The 16,842-nt window shown below is 52.8% G+C and overlaps 1 protein-coding gene across 1 annotated transcript; it reads left to right on the top strand.

Moving 5' to 3' along the window:
• Positions 1-9: 9 nt before the first annotated feature.
• On the top strand, positions 10-6,648 carry CHEK1 (checkpoint kinase 1). Its single transcript, XM_031063893.1, has 11 exons — positions 10-700; positions 805-869; positions 1,114-1,183; positions 1,791-1,979; positions 3,258-3,362; positions 3,481-3,576; positions 3,648-3,756; positions 3,956-4,133; positions 5,919-6,050; positions 6,137-6,238; positions 6,398-6,648. The coding sequence occupies exons 1-11, from the start codon at positions 154-156 to the stop codon at positions 6,491-6,493; spliced, it is 1,689 nt and encodes a 562-aa protein (XP_030919753.1). The 5' UTR covers positions 10-153; the 3' UTR covers positions 6,494-6,648.
• Positions 6,649-16,842: the final 10,194 nt, after the last annotated feature.

The following is a 16,842-nucleotide window of genomic DNA, read 5'->3' as shown; positions in this document are numbered from 1 at the left end:
CCCCCCCCCCCCCCGTGTGCCACTTGCGCACCTCCTGTTTGTCCCTGCGTGGTTCTGCGAGGCCGTTGCGTGCCCGCTGTTTGCTCGCCTCTTGGCCATCACACGCCGTGTGTGTGCCCGCAGCTCGCCCAGTCCGCGCTGCTCGCCCACCACATGCCCACTGTTTGCCCGCTCCGGTCGTGGCGCGTCCTCTGTGTGCCCACTGCTCGCCCATCACACCCCCTTGCACCCCCGTGTGCCCATCGTGCACCTCCCCGTGCCTGCACTCCCTGCCTGTTCCTGCCCGCTCCCTGGCTCCAGGGGCACCATTTGCTGCCCATTCCCTGCCCCTTCCTTGCCTCCAGTGGCAATATTCCCTGCCTGCTGCCGTCTCCAGAGGCAGAATTTTCTCCCCCTTCCCTGCCTGCTGCCTGTCTCTGGGGGAAGCATTGCCATGCCCATTCCCACACCCGTTCCCTGTTCCATGCCCACCGCAGGGTGCAGCTGGCCGTGAACCGCCGCACCGAGGAGGCCGTGGCCGTGAAAATCGTGGACATGAAGCGCGCGGCCGAGTGCCCGGAGAACATCAAGAAGGAAATCTGCATCAACAAGATGCTGAGCCACGAGAACGTCGTCCGGTTCTACGGACACCGGCGGGAGGGGGCCACGCAGTACCTGTTCCTGGAGTACTGCCGCGGCGGGGAGCTCTTCGACCGCATCGGTGCGGCACGGGCTCCCCGGGGATGTAGGGGCAGCGGGGCATCCTAAATTGTCATCTCCACACGGCTGAGAACTGCTCTTCTCCTTCTTCTTCCCCACGTGCAGAGCCAGATGTCGGGATGCCAGAGCCGGAGGCACAGCGGTTCTTCCAGCAGCTGATTGCCGGCGTGGTGAGTGCTCAGCGGCAGCAATGCCGCGGGTGCCAGTGGCGATTCCTGCGCGGTGCTGATCCTCTGACCCTTGCCATGATTCCCACATGGCAATGACCTTTGCCGTGGTTCGTACACAGTGCTCACCCTTGCCATGATTCTCACACCGTGCTGACCCTCTAACCCTTGCCATGATTCCCACACCTTGCTGACCCCTGACCCTTGCCATGATTCCCCTCAGCACTGACCCCTCCCTCCTCCTCAGGTGTACCTGCACAGCATTGGCATCACCCACCGGGACCTGAAGCCGGAGAACCTGCTGCTGGACGAGCGAGGTGGGGGCAGGCGTGTCCCTCTCCAGCCTCCATTAAGTTTTCATTTCTTAATTTGTGGTTTTTCATTTGAGTGTTTAATTTAAAGCTTTAATTTGAATGCTTATATTTTGCATTTGAATTTTTAATGTAAGGGTCTCATTTTTTCCTGAATTTAAATTTTACTTTACATTTTTAATTTAAAGTTGTTACATTTTTTTAGCTTAATTTCTTAGTTTGAGCTTTTATTTACATTTGCATTTTGATTTGAATTCCTTGTTTTAATTTTCTTTGTATTTTAATTCAAATATTAAGTTCAGCTTTTAAACCTAGAACTTTAGAATCTTAAGTTTAAATTTTAGTTTGAATTTCTTTTGATTTTATTGGTATTTTAAGTCAACTTTTAAACATAGAACTTTAAAATCTTAACTTGAATTTTTATTTTAGGCTTATTATCAATTCAAATTTTCAAACAAATTTTAAGTTTGAATTTATAATTAAAATTTTTGGTTACATTTTGATTTCTATTTCAATTTGAACTTACATTTTGAATTAATTTTTTGGGGGGATTGGGTTAATTTTGAGTATCGATTTGAAGTTTTAACTTGGCTTTGCTTCTGTTTGGGCCCAGACAACCTGAAGATCTCGGATTTCGGGCTGGCCACGGTGTTCCGGCACAACGGGCGGGAGCGGCTGCTGAACAAGATGTGCGGGACCCTGCCCTACGTGGCCCCCGAGCTGCTGCGGCGCCCCGAGTTCCGCGCAGAGCCCGTCGACGTCTGGGCCTGCGGCGTGGTGCTGACAGCCATGCTGGCCGGAGGTGGGGATGGGCAGAATTCACAGGGGTGACCTGGTGCTGATGGCCATGCTGGCCGGAGGTGGGAATGTTGGGATGGGTGGATGGAATTCACACAGAGTGACCTGGTGCTGACAGCCATGCTGGATGGAGGTGGGAATGCTGGGGTGGAATTCGCAGAGGGTGACCTGGTGCTGGTGGCCATGCTGGCCAGAGGTGGGAATGTTGGGATGGATGGATGGAATTCACAGAGGGTGATATGCTGATGGCCATGCTGGCCGGAGGTGGGGATGGATGGATGGATGGATGGATGGATGGATGGATGGATGGATGGATGGATGGATGGATGGATGGATGGATGGATGGATGGAATTCGCAGAGGGTGATGCGCTGATGGCTGTGCTGGATGGAGGTGGGAATGCTGGGATGGATGGATGGAATTCACAGAAGGTGATGTGCTGACAGCCGTGCTGGCTGGAGGTGGGAATGGATGGAATTCACAGGGGGGGATGTGCTCATGGCCATGCTGGATGGAGGTGGGAATGTTGGGATGGAATTCACAGGAGTGACGTGGTGCTGATGGCCATGCTGGATGGAGGTGGGAATGTTGGGATGTACAGAATTCACAGAGGGTGATGTGCTGATGGCCAGAGGTGGGAATGTTGGGATGGATGGAATTCACAGGAGGTGATAAATCACCAGTGGAGGTGGGAACACTGGAATGCCTCTAGGAATGGATGGAATGCCTGTGACGTGTTCAGGTGGTGTGGGGGAAATGCAGGAGTGGTGCAGAGGACATGGGGGAGTGTTTGTGGAATGTGCAGGGATGTATGTGTGGAATGCAGAAGGGGTGCACAGGTGAAATGTGTGAGGGGAAGTGCCTGGAGTGCACCAGGGATGTATGGGATGGGGAAGGGGTGCACATGAGATGGAATGTGTGGGATCCATAAGGGAGATGGGAAATGCTTGGAGGGGGATGTCTGGAGTATCCATAGGGTTGTGTGGAAGGAATAGAGGGCTGCAGAAGGGGGCAGTGATGCGATGCGATGTGATGTGATATGTAAGGGGATATATGAAGAGCAGTGGAGAGGTATGGGAAGCATAGGAGGAGCTTGGGATGCATAGAGAGGTATGGGATGTGTGTGAGAAACCATGGGATGCACAGGGAGGTTTGGGATGCATGGGGAGCACACAGGATCCATGGCAGGGCAGGGTCACCTGGCACACCACGTCCCCACAGTGCCACATGTGTGCCCGGGGGGTTGTGGCACCGGGGGTGACAGCAGTGGGATCTCCTGGCAGAGCTGCCTTGGGACCAGCCCAGCGACAGCTGCCAGGAATACAGTGACTGGAAGGAGAAGAAAACCTACCTCCCACCTTGGAAGAAGATTGATTCCGCTCCCTTGGGTAAGCACCCAGCAGCTCCCTGAATACATACATATATATAAATATATAACTATATATACACACAAATACATACATATCACACACACCATATTGTGTTCCACCCCCTCGTCTCCCCCAGCGCTGCTGCACAAGATCCTCACGGAGAGCCCGACAGCCAGGATCACCATTCCTGACATCCAGAAGGACCGGTGGTACAGCAGACCCCTCAAAAAGGGTAAGGGGCTGCGGGGGAGCGCGCTGCTGCCCCTGGATTTGGGGGTTACTTGGTGTCCTGTCCCTTTGCAGATGTCAAGCGGGCTCGTCTCTCCTCGGGGGGAGTCACCGACTCCCCTGGAGGCTTCTCCAAGCACATCCGATCCGATACAGACTTCTCACCCGTGAAGGGAGCGCTGGGGTGAGCCTCTGCTTCCCTCCACACGGGTTTGCAATTCCTTGCACGCCTCGGGGCTTTCCTGGCGTTTTCTCCAGGAGGTGGTCGGGTGGAAACCCTGCACAACCCCTGTGATCGTCCCAGATCCTGCAAAATCCCGTGCAGTTCCCACATCGGGCTCTCTCCAGCTCTCCTAACCCTTGTGTCCCCCCTTGCCTTGCAGTGAGGACAAGGCAAGCTATTCCACGTCACAGCCGGAGCCCGGCACGGGCGGGATGCCCTGGGAGAGTGGCACGGGAAGCATCGACCAGCTGGTGCAGGGCTTCAGCTTCTCGCAGCCCGCCTGCCCCGAGCACATGCTGGTCAACAGCCAACTCCTGGGCACCCCAGGCTCCTCCCAGGTCAGGGGCTGCGGGGGGCACCTGGCACCACCTGGAGCATCGCGGTGCTGCCTCGCAGTGCTTGGGATGCGGCTGGGCGAGGTTGATCCTCTTGGGATTTCACCTCGCGGCGTTTGGGGCGCAGCTCGGCATCAGCGACGGTGTCAGGGTGCATCTTGCAATGGTTGGGGGCTGCTCTCTGCTGCTTGGGGTGCAGCTTTGCCTGCTGGGGAATATTGGAGCTGTAACTTTTTGTTACTTATCACCTCAGGTGCGAGTCTGCAGGATGTGGGGCGCAGCTTTTCAGTGTTTTCAGTATCAGGGTGACACTTTGCCATGGCCTTGAGATGCGAGTCTGCAGGATTTGGGGCGCAGCTTTTCAGTATTTTCAATATCAGGGTGATACTTTGCCATGGCTTTGGGGCGCAAGTTTGCAGGATTTGGGGCACAGCTTTTCAGCATGGCCTTGAGGTGCAAGTTTGCAGGATTTGGGGTGCAGCTTTTCAGTGTTTTCAGTATCAGGGTGACACTTTGCCATGGCCTTGAGGTGTTTGGGGACAGCTTCATGTCCAATTTACAACACTGGGGTCCAACGTTGCATTGCATAAACTGGGGTGCAACTTTGCATCCTGTATATGGCAATGAGGAGCAGCTTTGCCATGTTTATAACATCAGGGAGCAGCCTGGCAATGTGTGAGGTGTGGCTGGGGGAGGTTCATCATCTTGGGGTGCAACTCTGCAGCATTGGGGGACAGAGTCTCATCCAGTTTACATCATCAGGATCCAGTGCTGCACCTTTAGACTACTGGGGTGCAGCTTTGCCTTAGATATGTAAGATTAAGAAGCAACTTTTGTTGTATTTATAATATCAGGGAACAACTGTTGGGGCTGTGGCTGTTGAATGTTTACCACCTGAGGGTGTCTGGTGAAGGGTTTGGGGTGCAAATTTGCAGTACTTTTAGTGTCACTTTGTCACTTTGCCAGGGACTTGAGGGGCAGTTTCACATCTGATTTACAGCACTGGGGTGCAACATTGTGCTGTGTAAAATATTGTGATGCAACTTTGCACCATAAATACCACATTAAAGAGCAACTTTGCTGTATATGAAATGTCAGGGAGCAGCTTGACAAGGCTGGGATGCAGCTGTGAGATTTATCATCTCGGGGTGCCACCTCCCAAGATTTGGGGTGCAAATGTGCATCATTTATGGCATCAGAGTGCACTTTGTGCTCTGTGGTGTTTGGGGAGCAACTTTGCATCTGATTTACAGTGTCAGGGAGCAGCTTGGCAGCATTGGGGTGCTGCTGGGCAAGGTTTGTCCTCCTGGGGTGCAGCCTGGTGGTATTTGGGGCACAATTTTGCAGCATTTTGAGTAATAAAACGCAACTTTCCAGTTCCAGGGTATAGCTCTGCAGCATTTGGAAGGCAACTTCACATCCAATTTACAATCTCAGGATCCATCATTGCACTATTTATACCATTGGGGCACAACTTTGCATCCTATGTGTGATTTAAAGAGCATTTTTATGATACCAGGGGCTGACTTTGCACTGTTTGGGATGTGGCTGTGCAGCATTTCTGCTCTTTGGGACGTGGCTGTGCATCATTTCTGCTCTTTGGGATGTGGCTGTGCAGCGTTTCTGCTCTTTGGGATGCGGTTGTTGGCTTGTGCCATCAGGGGGTGCAGCTTTCCAACATTTCCTCACCGAAAGCCAGGATGTGTCAGAGCTGGGGCTGGAAGCTGGTGGGATTTGGGACCTTGTGGCGGGGTTGCTGACCCCTGGAATGTTTTTTTGGGGCGGCAGAGCCCGTGGCAGCGGCTGGTGAAGCGGATGACGCGGTTCTTCACCAAGCTGGACGCCGACGGCTCCTACCGCGCGCTGAAGGAGGTGTGTGAGAAGATGGGCTACGGCTGGAAGATGAGCTGCACCAACCAGGTGGGGGTCAGGGGATGGAACTGGGGCTGGCACCCCCTGTGCTGGGTCATCAGGGAATAATTCGAGGCATTCTCCCCCCTTTGCAGGTCACCATCTCGACCACAGACAGGAGGAACAACAAACTCATCTTCAAGGTGAACCTGGTGGAGATGGAGAGCAAGATTTTGGTGGATTTTCGCCTCTCCAAGGTGTGTGTGGGGTCAGGGTGGGTGGTGGGGGCTGTATGGCAGGTGCAGGGTGGGGAAGGACCTTGTGAAAGGGGTGCAGGGTGGGGGTGACCAGGGGAGGTGGGTGCCAGGGGAGGGAGGGGTGCAGGGGGATGTCAGCCCCTGTCTGTCCCCACGCAGGGCGATGGCCTGGAGTTCAAGAGGCATTTCCTGAAGATCAAGGCCAAGCTCAGCGACATTGTCAGCACCCAGAAGGTCTGGCTGCCTGGCACCTGAGCCCTCACACCCCTTCTCTGCCTCTTCCTTCTCTTCCTCCACCTCCTCCTCCTCTTCCTCCTGGCTGCGCTCTGGCAGCAGCACCCAAATACTGTGAAGGTGTCTGGCCACCTGTTTTAGGTTTTGAAGGTTCAATAAAGCCCTGGGGGACACGAGGTGAGGCTGGCTGCTGCAAGGGGGAGTTGCACGGGGTTGTTCACTCTGAAACCTGCTGATGGCGCAGCTTTGCTCGGCCAGGGTAAATCGCACTGCGGGATCTCTGCCGAGCCCTAAACCCGCCCCAAGGGCTGGGGGCTGACCCCCCCCGCCCCCCATTCCTGCCCTGTCTCAGGGCAGTGGCTGCCCTCATTTTCCAACCTCTCTAATTGCTTTTCGGAAGGACTAACGAGCCCGAGAGCTGCCAGGGGTTGTTAGCGCTGGAGCGAGAGAGGAGAGCCAGGGATTAACCCCATCCCCCCCAAAAAAGAGCATCCCCCAAAAAAACCCCACCCCAGGGTGCAAACCCTGAGATATCACCACAATTCCTCCCTAAAGCTGCATCAGAGTTTAATTATTGGGCTAAAAAAAAAAAGGCCTTTTTTACTTGTTTACCCCTTCTTAAATTATTATTTTTTTAATATCCCTTTCCCCAGCCTTTTTGTTTCCCTGGTGGGAACCCCCCTTGGGCGAAGCAATTAGCGGCGATTTTTTAATTGCATATTTATATTGCAGCTGGGGAGCGAGACCCCGGCAGCGGGCGAGGGGAAGGCAGGAAGACGCCGCGCTCCGACCTTGTTTGCTTTTCAGCTGGGATTAAGCACTTTTAATTGTTCCAGAGATCACAGATTGCGGCCAGGGGGGATAATTAGGCTGAATACAGGGTTTTCTGGTTCATTCCCCCCAGGAATTTATATTTCTAAGGGCATGAAAAAGAAAATCTTTGGGAATGCCTCGGGAAGGGAGGGTTGTGGAGGGGTATGAGGATGGACACAACTCGTTGCATGAGTGGGTCTTGCTGTCAAAACAATTTTTTCACCTGCTACCTGCTGTAAATGGGATATTTTGGGGGGTCATGGACACGTCCCCTCCTCCCCAGGTTGCTTCAGGGGAGGCTGGACACTGCCTCTGCTCCACCACAGTCTCGTGCGTTAACCAAGCTCCATTCCCATGGGAATCATTTTCAACCCTAATTTTTAGGGTCCTTTTGGTTTTTTAACTCCGTGGAGAGGATTATTTTCCTCTTTCGGGGTCTGTGGGGGAAACTCGAGGGGGATGAAAGGTTTGTGTTGCCCTGTGGCCGGGCGGGGGGGGGCTGTGCTGAAAGCGCCCTTTGTGCGGCCCCGCCGGGGACCCGGCGCGCTCGGAGGCACCGGAGCGTGGCAAATCCCAAAACCAACAGCACGGCCGGGGCGGGCTGGGGGCTGCTGCCCCCACCTCATCCCAAATTCATGGCTCTCCAGCAGGCACAGGGGGTTCTGCCAGCCCCCGGCTCCTGGCAGCATCCTGGGAGCAGAGTTTGGGATGCGGAGTTGGGGATGCGGTGCTGGATGCAGGATGGAGGGCTCAGGGTTCAGGGATGGAGGATTTAGGACACAGAGGATTTAGGATCTAGGTGTTGGTTGTGGGACACAATTTGGGATCCAAATGTGGGACATAGGATTTGGGATGGAGGTTTAGGGTGTAGATGCAGGATGTGAAACGGAATTTATGATGCAGATATGGGACTTAGGATTTAGGCTGTGGATGCAGGATTTAGGATGTAGATTCAGGATGCAGGGTAGAGTATTTAGGATTTAGACAGGGTGTGCAGGATTTAGGACACAGATGGAGGATGGAGGATTTAGGATCTAGGTGTTGGTTGTGGGACGCAATTTGGGATTCAAATGTGGGATGTAGGATTTGGGATGGAGGTTTAGGGTGTAGATGCAGGATGTGAAACAGAATTTATGATGCAGATATGGGACTTAGGCTGTGGATGCAGGGTTTAGGATGTTGATTCAGGATTCAGGATAGACGATTTAGGGCACAGATGGAGAATGGGGGATGGAAGATTTAGGATCTAGGTGTTGGTTGTGGGACAGAATTTGGGATGCAAATGTGGGGCGCGTAGGATTTGGGATGTAGACACAGGATGGAGGGTTTAGGATATAGGTGCAGGATGGGAAACAGAATTTGTGATGCAGATATGGGACTCAGGGTTTAGGCTGTGGATGCAGGGTTTAGGATGTAGATTCAGGATGCAGGATAGAGTATTTAGGATTTAGATGTGGGATTCAGGATTTGGGACACAGATGGAAAATGGGGGTTGGAGGATTTAGGATCTAGGTGTTGGTTGTGGGACAGAACTTAGGATGCAAATGTGCAATGTAGGATTTGGGAGGTAGACAAAGGATAGAGGGTTTTGGGATGTAGATGCAGGATGTTAAATGGAATTTGTGATGCAGATATGGGACGCAGGATTTAGGCTGTGGATGCAGAATTTAGGATGTAGATTCAGGATGCAGGGTAGAGTATTTAGGATTTAGACAGGGTGTGCAGGATTTAGGACACAGATGGAGGATGGAGGATTTAGGATCTAGGTGTTGGTTGTGGGACGCAATTTGGGATTCAAATGTGGGATGTAGGATTTGGGATGGAGGTTTAGGGTGTAGATGCAGGATGTGAAACAGAATTTATGATGCAGATATGGGACTTAGGCTGTGGATGCAGGGTTTAGGATGTTGATTCAGGATTCAGGATAGACGATTTAGGGCACAGATGGAGAATGGGGGATGGAAGATTTAGGATCTAGGTGTTGGTTGTGGGACAGAATTTGGGATGCAAATGTGGGGCGCGTAGGATTTGGGATGTAGACACAGGATGGAGGGTTTAGGATATAGGTGCAGGATGGGAAACAGAATTTGTGATGCAGATATGGGACTCAGGGTTTAGGCTGTGGATGCAGGGTTTAGGATGTAGATTCAGGATGCAGGATAGAGTATTTAGGATTTAGATGTGGGATTCAGGATTTGGGACACTAGGATGGTGGATGGAGGTTTCACAATGTAGGTGCAGCATGCAGGATGGAGAACTTAGAATGCAGATGTGGGACAGAACTGGGGGTGTAAATGCAGGATAAAGGATTGAGGATGCAGGTGGGGGACACAGAATGGAGAAGCCAGGATGCATGTCTGGAGTGGAATATTTGGAATGTAAATGGGGACAAGGGATTTAGGATATAAACACAGGATGAAGGATTTAGGATGCAGGTGTAGGACATAAGATCCAGGACATAGATGCAGGATGGGGGATCAGGATTTAGGATGTAGATGCAGAACACAGGATGGAGGATTCAGGATGCAGATGGGACACACAGGACTTGGGATGCAGATACAGGGTGCCAGATGTAGGGCACAGAAGAGAGAATGTGGGAGCCTTTAGGATGTGGGATGCAGGATTCAGGATGCAGACAGGAATTTAGGAAACAGATAGAGAATTTAGGATGTAGACACAGGTTCCCAGATGCAGGATGGAGGATTTAGGAGGCAGATGCAGCTTTCCAGGCACAGAACATGTGACATGGATGCAGGACACAGGAGAGGGGCTGCAGATGTGGGATGCAGGACACGGGACATGGGATGAAAGGGCAGAAGCAGAATATGGGATGCAGGTACAGAACGTGGGGTACAGAAGTAGAATCTGGGATGCAGAGGTGGGATACAGGACACAGATGGGATGTGGATGCAGGACATGGGATGCAGGAGTGGGATTTAGGGTGCAGATATGGCATGGAGGTGCAGGACATGGGCTGCTCCAGCACAGAGCACCACAGCTCAGCCCCAGCTCTGCACAGGGACTTTGCAGCACCCCTGGAGATGCGTGCAAGGAGCCGGGAAATGCAGACTTCCAAGGAAAAAATTATCGCTTTCCAAGCCTGTTCAGACATTCTGCAGCTCGTCCCCCATCTGGGAGGCAGATCCTGGCCTTTGGCCACATCTGCCTGCCAGATGTGCTGGGGAGGGGAACAGAGCCCCTGAGGATGGGAAAGCTCCCCACTCCCTGTGGGCAGGCCAGGTTGGGAATGCAGCTCTACCATATCACACCTGCTCTGGAGAAACGCCTGCATGGGACCAGGAGCAGTGGGAAGGAAGGATGGGACCAATCCAGCCTCACAAACGGCTTTCATTCAATTCAGCTTTTATCCTGTGCCTGGGGGAGGTGGCAATGAGACACAGCCAGGGTGCAGCTATAGGGCCACGGCCCAGTATGGCCCAGTGTGCCCCAGTAAGGACCCTGGGCTGAACTTACCCAGGGCCCTGGGTGGGGTGGGAGCTCCTGGTGAGGCCAACTGGACCTACAGGGGTTGTTGGTGCCCTTGGGATCCAGGCAGCAGGATGGGGATGATGGAGATGTGGGATTGAGATGTGGGATGCAGAGAGTGGGAATGTATGGAATGCAAACACAGAGTCTGGGGTGTAAGTGCAGGACAAGGTGCAGGTGTAGGGGGAGCTGGATGCAGGTGCAGATGGAAGATGTGGGATGGAGGCTGCACATGCAGGACACGGTGCAGATGCAGGATCTGGGATGTAGATCTGGCATGCGAGGATTGGGATGCAGAGTGCAGGATGCAAGAAGTGGGATGCATAGGGCAGGATGTGGGGTGAGAGGTTTGGGTGCAGGGTGTGGAATGCAGGGCACAGGGTACAGATGCAGGATTTGGGATGCAGGATGCAGCTGCAGGGTGTGAGAAGTGGGATGCATGGTGCAGGGTGAAGAGTGCAGATGCAGGACATGGAGTGCAGGGCTGAGGGTGCAGATGAAGGATTTGGGATGCAGGAGGCAGCCACAGGATGCTGATCCAGGGAATGGGTGTGGGATGCAAAAGCAGGATGCAGTTGGAGGGTGCAGCTCTAGGATAGAAGGAATGGAATGCAGAATCCAGGGTGCAGGATGTAGATGCTGGATTCAGGATGGAGATGTGGGGTACCAGTGAAACTCCAGGATGGTGATGCACCACCTCAAGCAGAGAAGAATGGTGGAAGCATTTCCCATCTGATTATTAGGGGCAAATGAAAGAATTTCCCAATAACATCAGCTTTTTGGGGACTGGAAATCCAATAGGATTCCAGAAGATTTTTATTTTCTGAACTGCCCCCATCAGCTCGGTGTCTCCAGGACAGAAACATTTATTTAGAGCAAAAACTCCTAAAGCTGGAGCAATTCCATCTGAAGACACCCAAATCCAGCATTTCCCTCCTCTCTCCTTAGCGTTTCCCACTGTGAAGGTGCCTGAGGGGCTGCATTTGTTGGGTTTTTAACTCAGGAGATGTTTTAGCTCTTGCAAAATCATCGCAGCAGCCTCGGGAATGCCGCCACATTAATAAAAGCAAAAATGCAGAGGAGTCTGTTAAGGAAACTCCTGCAAAAGATCCCTTCCAGAAACATCATGGACAACATTAGCTCTTGGTCTGAGCTTTTTTCCCCTGTTTCATTTCATTGGGAAAATGAGTTTGGAAGTCATCAGGTGCCCAGAGGATGGTGCAAGGTGGGTTTTTGCAGCAGGTTTGGCCCCCAGATCCTCCTATCAGTATCAGAGAGGGGGTTTGTGGGGAAAAAGCTGGAATTTGCAGCTTACAATTGGAATTTTCAGGTTAAAACCTACAACAATCACCCTGAATTGAGGATTGGCGCTGTGGATGCAGCCTGGCAGTGGTGCCAGGGACACGGGTGAGGCCCCAGCAGTGCCTCTTGCCTGGCAGGCAGGAGAGGGAGAAAAATGCTTTAAAAAGGTAAAAAAAAAAAAAGCTCCAAAGCAGAAGGCTGAGGTCATTTTCTTGGCGAGGAAGTCGGCTCCTTCCAAATGCCTCCGGGTCGGGTTTAATATCAGCAGAAACATTCTTGGGCAGGGTGGGGAGAAAGTGCTGCTCTCACCATTGAAAGCAGAACCCTCAAACCCCCAAACGCCCCAGGAAAAAAACCCCAAACGTCCTAAAACTCCCCAAATCAGTTTCCCAACCCCCAGATTGCTTATTTGGAATCTCTAGGTGTGGAGTAAATGAGTATTGGGGTGGAGAGGTGTGAAAACAGCTCATGGAGGAGGGGAAAATCCCCCCTGGGAGCAGAGATCTGAATCTTTAAAGTGGCTTTTGAGCATCATTTGGCCACTGCTGGGATTTTTGGGATGTGGAGAGGAGGAAAGGGAGGGGGTCTGGTAGGGAAAATGCCATTTTTCCCATTGTCCTGGAGAGTTTTATCATCACTTCAATCCCTCCTTGATTTAGCATCATCTCGGCAGGCTCAGCACCCAGCAACACCCCCTGGGGCAAAGGGACCTGCGTGCGAGGCATATCCTGCTGGAAAATACATCAAAAAGGAGGGGGAAAATTAAATGGATTTCATCTGCTGTGCTCTGCTCTCAGGGCTGCCTGAGAAGCTCAGGGGCTGCCAGTGCCTTGTGCGAGTCCTCGGCCGCCCTGCGGAGCTGTTGTGGCTTTTCCAGGGATTTTACACATTAGGAGGGGGTGGTTTGACCGTGTTTGTTTTGCTAAACCTCACCAAAACCCAAACCAGAACTTGGAGGGAGGAGGAGGAGGCAGGAGATGCAGGGAAAGGTTATTAAAAAATAGGGGCAAAGCAAAAAACAGGAGCTGAAGTGGGGAAATGAGTTTGGGATCGCAGCAGGGCAGGGATGTGGCACTGGCAGGGATGTGTGGGTGGCAGGGATGCTGCACCTTGCTGCGGATGTGCATCCCACCAAAATCAAGATGGGAAAAAAATTCCCCAGGAGAATTGGGAGGATAAGAAGCATCAGGAGGGCTCTGATCCCCCTGGGAGGGAGGCTGTGAGGCGATGCTCTGGCGTGGAAGGGGATTTTCCTTGCTTGCACATTCCTCCCATCAGCACCAGGAGCAATCCCAGGTGGGCTGGATCTCCTCATGGGTCTGGCCCCGGTGCTGCAGCCCCACAGCCCCTTGCTCCTTAATCTCGGGGCTTCCTCCCTGATCCCTTTGCTCTGTGCTCCCTGCACCCCATAGCTGCAATCCCTCCTGTGCTAAAGTGCTGCTCATGACATTCCAGAGCAGCCCCTCCCAAGATTTTCCCCATCCCAGCACCCAGAGCTTCCCCTTCAGCCTTTTCTAGGGACAGGGCTGCTGCCAGGCTGCCCTCGGGTGCAGGGCTTGGGGTGGACTCCACGGGGCTGCTCCAACTTCAGGCAGTGCTGGGATCACCCAGCAGCGATGTCCTCTCCTGGGAAAAGGCCTGGGAAGTGTTGCAGGGTGTAGAGAGGTTTGTGGGATGCAGGGATGCAGCACACAGGCATGTGGCAATGCCCAGGGATGTTTATGGGATGCAGGGATAAAGTAACACACAGGGGTGCTGGCAATGCCCAGGGATGTTTGTGGATGCAGCACACAGGGATGTTTATGGGATGCAGGGATGCAGCTCACAGGGATGCTGATAACGCACAGGGATGTTTATGGGATGCAGGGATGCAGCAGCACACAGGAATGCTGGCAATGCATGGGGATGTTTATGGGATGCAGGGATGCAACAGCACACAGGGATGCTGGCAATACCCAGGGATGTTTATGGGATGCAGCAGCACAGGGATGTTTATGGGATGCAGCACACAGAGGTGGTGGCTATGCACAGGGATGTTTATGGGATTGCAGGAGCACACAGGGATGCTGGCCATGCCCAGGGATGTTTGCAGCATCCAGGGCTGTTTGCAGCAGTGTGCAGGGATGCTGCAGCACACAGGAACGTGCAGGGTGTGTGGGATGCCAGCAGCACACTGGCTGTGCACTGGGATATTTGTGGCACACTGTGATACTTGCAGCATGGAGGGATGCATGGAGCCACTTTACAGGAACACCTGCAGCAGCTTTCCATGCCTCAGTTTCCCCTTGCTGGGAGCAGGGCTGTTGGTGTGCCCGGGCTCAGCCCCACGGGCCGTGCTGTGCCTGCCTGGCTGTCAGCTCTGTGCTTGGCCAGCAGCCAGGGCAGTGCTGGGGCTGCTGCTCGCCAGATGTGATAAGGAAAGGTTTGGCCCAGGCTAGAAAAAAGAGACAAAAAGAAGAGAGGGGGGTAAAAAAAAATAAAAAAGGAAAAATAAAAAAAGCAAAAGCAAAGCAAATTCCTTGGCAAATCAAAGCAAAATGCTTGCGCACGGCCTTGCATCCAGCCATCCGTCTTGATAAGGGGCTCTGGGGAGGAGGAGGAGAAGGAGGAGGAGGTGGAGGAGAAGGAGGCAAGCTGACACTGGGAACCTGACAGCAATCCTGCTTCATGGCAAAAACCCTGCCAGATTTCCCACTGCCAGCTGAGGAGGGGCCCAGACCCGGCGTGCCTCAGTTTCCCCACTGCATGCATGCACTGAGGTGTGGCAGAGGGGTTAAAACTGCCTGGGAGGGGTTAAACGGGGCGATTTTCTGCCGGGTTTTATCCAAAACATATGTTTTCACCACTATTCCAGTTATCTGGGATATTTCCTGCGTGTTTGCTCCTATGGCAACCGGCCCAGCATGAAAGACCCATTTACTGGGCCCGGGGATAAGGAGCAGCCATATGGTGTCAATTTGGAAGGAGCTCCATCCCCTCCACCCGGCTCCAGTTCTCCCTCCACCACGGCCTTGGCCCCTCCAGAGGCATCCACCAAGAGCTGGGTCCAGCTGGGGTGGGGAATGGGCACCATCAGCAAGGTGAGGTGGTGGGTTGGGTTTTGGGGAGTTCAGAGAAGGTGGAGATTGACTGCAGCAGTGACCTGAGATCCTTCAGGAGACAGGGATGGAGTGAAGGTACCTGCAGCACCCCCTGAGATCCTTCAGGAGACAGGGATGGAGAGAAGGCACCAGCAGCAACCCCTGACATCCTTCAGGAGACAGGGACAGAATGAAGGTATCTACAGCACCCACCTGGGATCCTTCAGGAGACAAGGATGAAGAGAAGACACCAGCAGCAGTGACCTGGGATCCTTCAGGAGACAAGGATGGAGACAGGAGACCCACAACGCTGATCTGGGATCCACCAGGAAGATAAGGATGGAGACAATCTCCCTGCAACACTGAGCTCCATCCAGAGGGAAGGTTGAGGACAAACTGCCTGAAATGTGGACCCAAGGTCTGCCCAGGAGACCATCTCATCTAGCTAGAGAGATCTAGCACAACTCATTCCAGCTTGGCCTGGTGCAAGCAGGTGCTGGAGAGGTCACGGGCCACAGAACCTTTTATCACCCTCAGAACCCTCTGGAGGGGTGCAGGGAGCTCGGTCCCACCCCAGCAGTCTGGGTTCTTCTCAGAGATAACCCCAGTGCCCTGGGAAACCCAACAGTCACTGCATGGGGAGGTTCTTTGCTCCTTCCTAAAGACTGAGGCAATTTTTGGTGCCAAAGCAGCTCCATGGAGTTAAATGACCAAAATACAGGAAAACGAGGCAAAATCACCCTCTAGTCTGCTGGGGAAAAAAAATTAAAGTAAAAAAAAAATTCCTAATAATTCTAATTTTCCTTTGTTGCCAGTGGGTGTTTGCTGCAGGGGAGATGATAAAGCTGGGTAGGACCAGGCACGGCATGGGACAGGGGATTTTGGGAATGATTCACTCCCAAAGCCTCCCGCAGAGGTATTTCTGATGAAAAAAAAAAAGCCAAAATAGATTAGTTGAGGCTTTTTTAAAGAAAAATAGAGGTTTTACAGAAGTGACCCTTCCCACCAACCTCCCCAATTTTCTTTTTAATAAGGAATAAAAAGCCTTTCAGCAAAAAAAAAAAAAACCTTTGCTATGAAAACGTGTGTTTGGGTCAAAAAGCCACTTTTCACTGGGGGGAAAATAAACCAACAAAACCCCCCTGACCAATGCATGAAGTGATGGGCTGGCAAATCTCACAGGGACATACAGCTTCTTTAGAGGCAACATCTCTCCTCCTCTCTCTCCTTCTCTTCTCCTTCCAGTCCTCATCCTTTAGTCCTTCTCCTCTTTCTCTTTCCTGTTGTCGCATCTTGTTTCTTCTGTTCTCATCATTTTCATCTTGTCTCTCCTCATCTTCTCTTCCCAGGTGATTGTTTCCATGTGTGCTCCATCCCAACACTGCTCCAGCCTTTGTGCCTTGTTCCTGATCCATTCCCTTGGAGTAGAAATCCCGGGATTCCCCACTCACACACATTGCCTGCCAGTCTGCAGGGCACATTCAGCAGCTGATGCCACCCAGTGCCACCTGCACTGCCAAGGCTGGGGGGCACCAGGCTGACACCAGCTGTCCCCTGCCCAAAAAGGACCCAAACCTTCCCTCAGTGGAGATCACTGGATGCCAAAGGGCATCGGGGGGTTGGGCTGGCCCTGTGAAGAGACAGAGGGACATGGGGACATGGGACTGGGACAAGGGACACGGTACTAGG

The sequence above is a fragment of the Geospiza fortis genome, unplaced genomic scaffold, assembly GCF_000277835.1.
Source record: "Geospiza fortis unplaced genomic scaffold, GeoFor_1.0 scaffold392, whole genome shotgun sequence".
NCBI classification, from domain to species: Eukaryota; Metazoa; Chordata; class Aves; order Passeriformes; family Thraupidae; genus Geospiza; species Geospiza fortis.
This window is presented reverse-complemented; position numbering and strand designations above follow the sequence as displayed.

What these genes read in the sequence shown, in the direction of transcription:
- CHEK1 (XM_031063893.1), top strand. Translation starts at nt 154, where the DNA reads ATGCCCACTGTTTGCCCGCTCCGGTCGTGGCGCGTCCTCTGTGTGCCC. An exon ending in AGCAGCTGATTGCCGGCGTG is followed by an intron (nt 870 to 1,113) that starts GTGAGTGCTCAG and finishes CCTCCTCCTCAG; the next exon opens with GTGTACCTGCACAGCATTGG. An exon ending in AGATGAGCTGCACCAACCAG is followed by an intron (nt 6,051 to 6,136) that starts GTGGGGGTCAGG and finishes CCCCCTTTGCAG; the next exon opens with GTCACCATCTCGACCACAGA.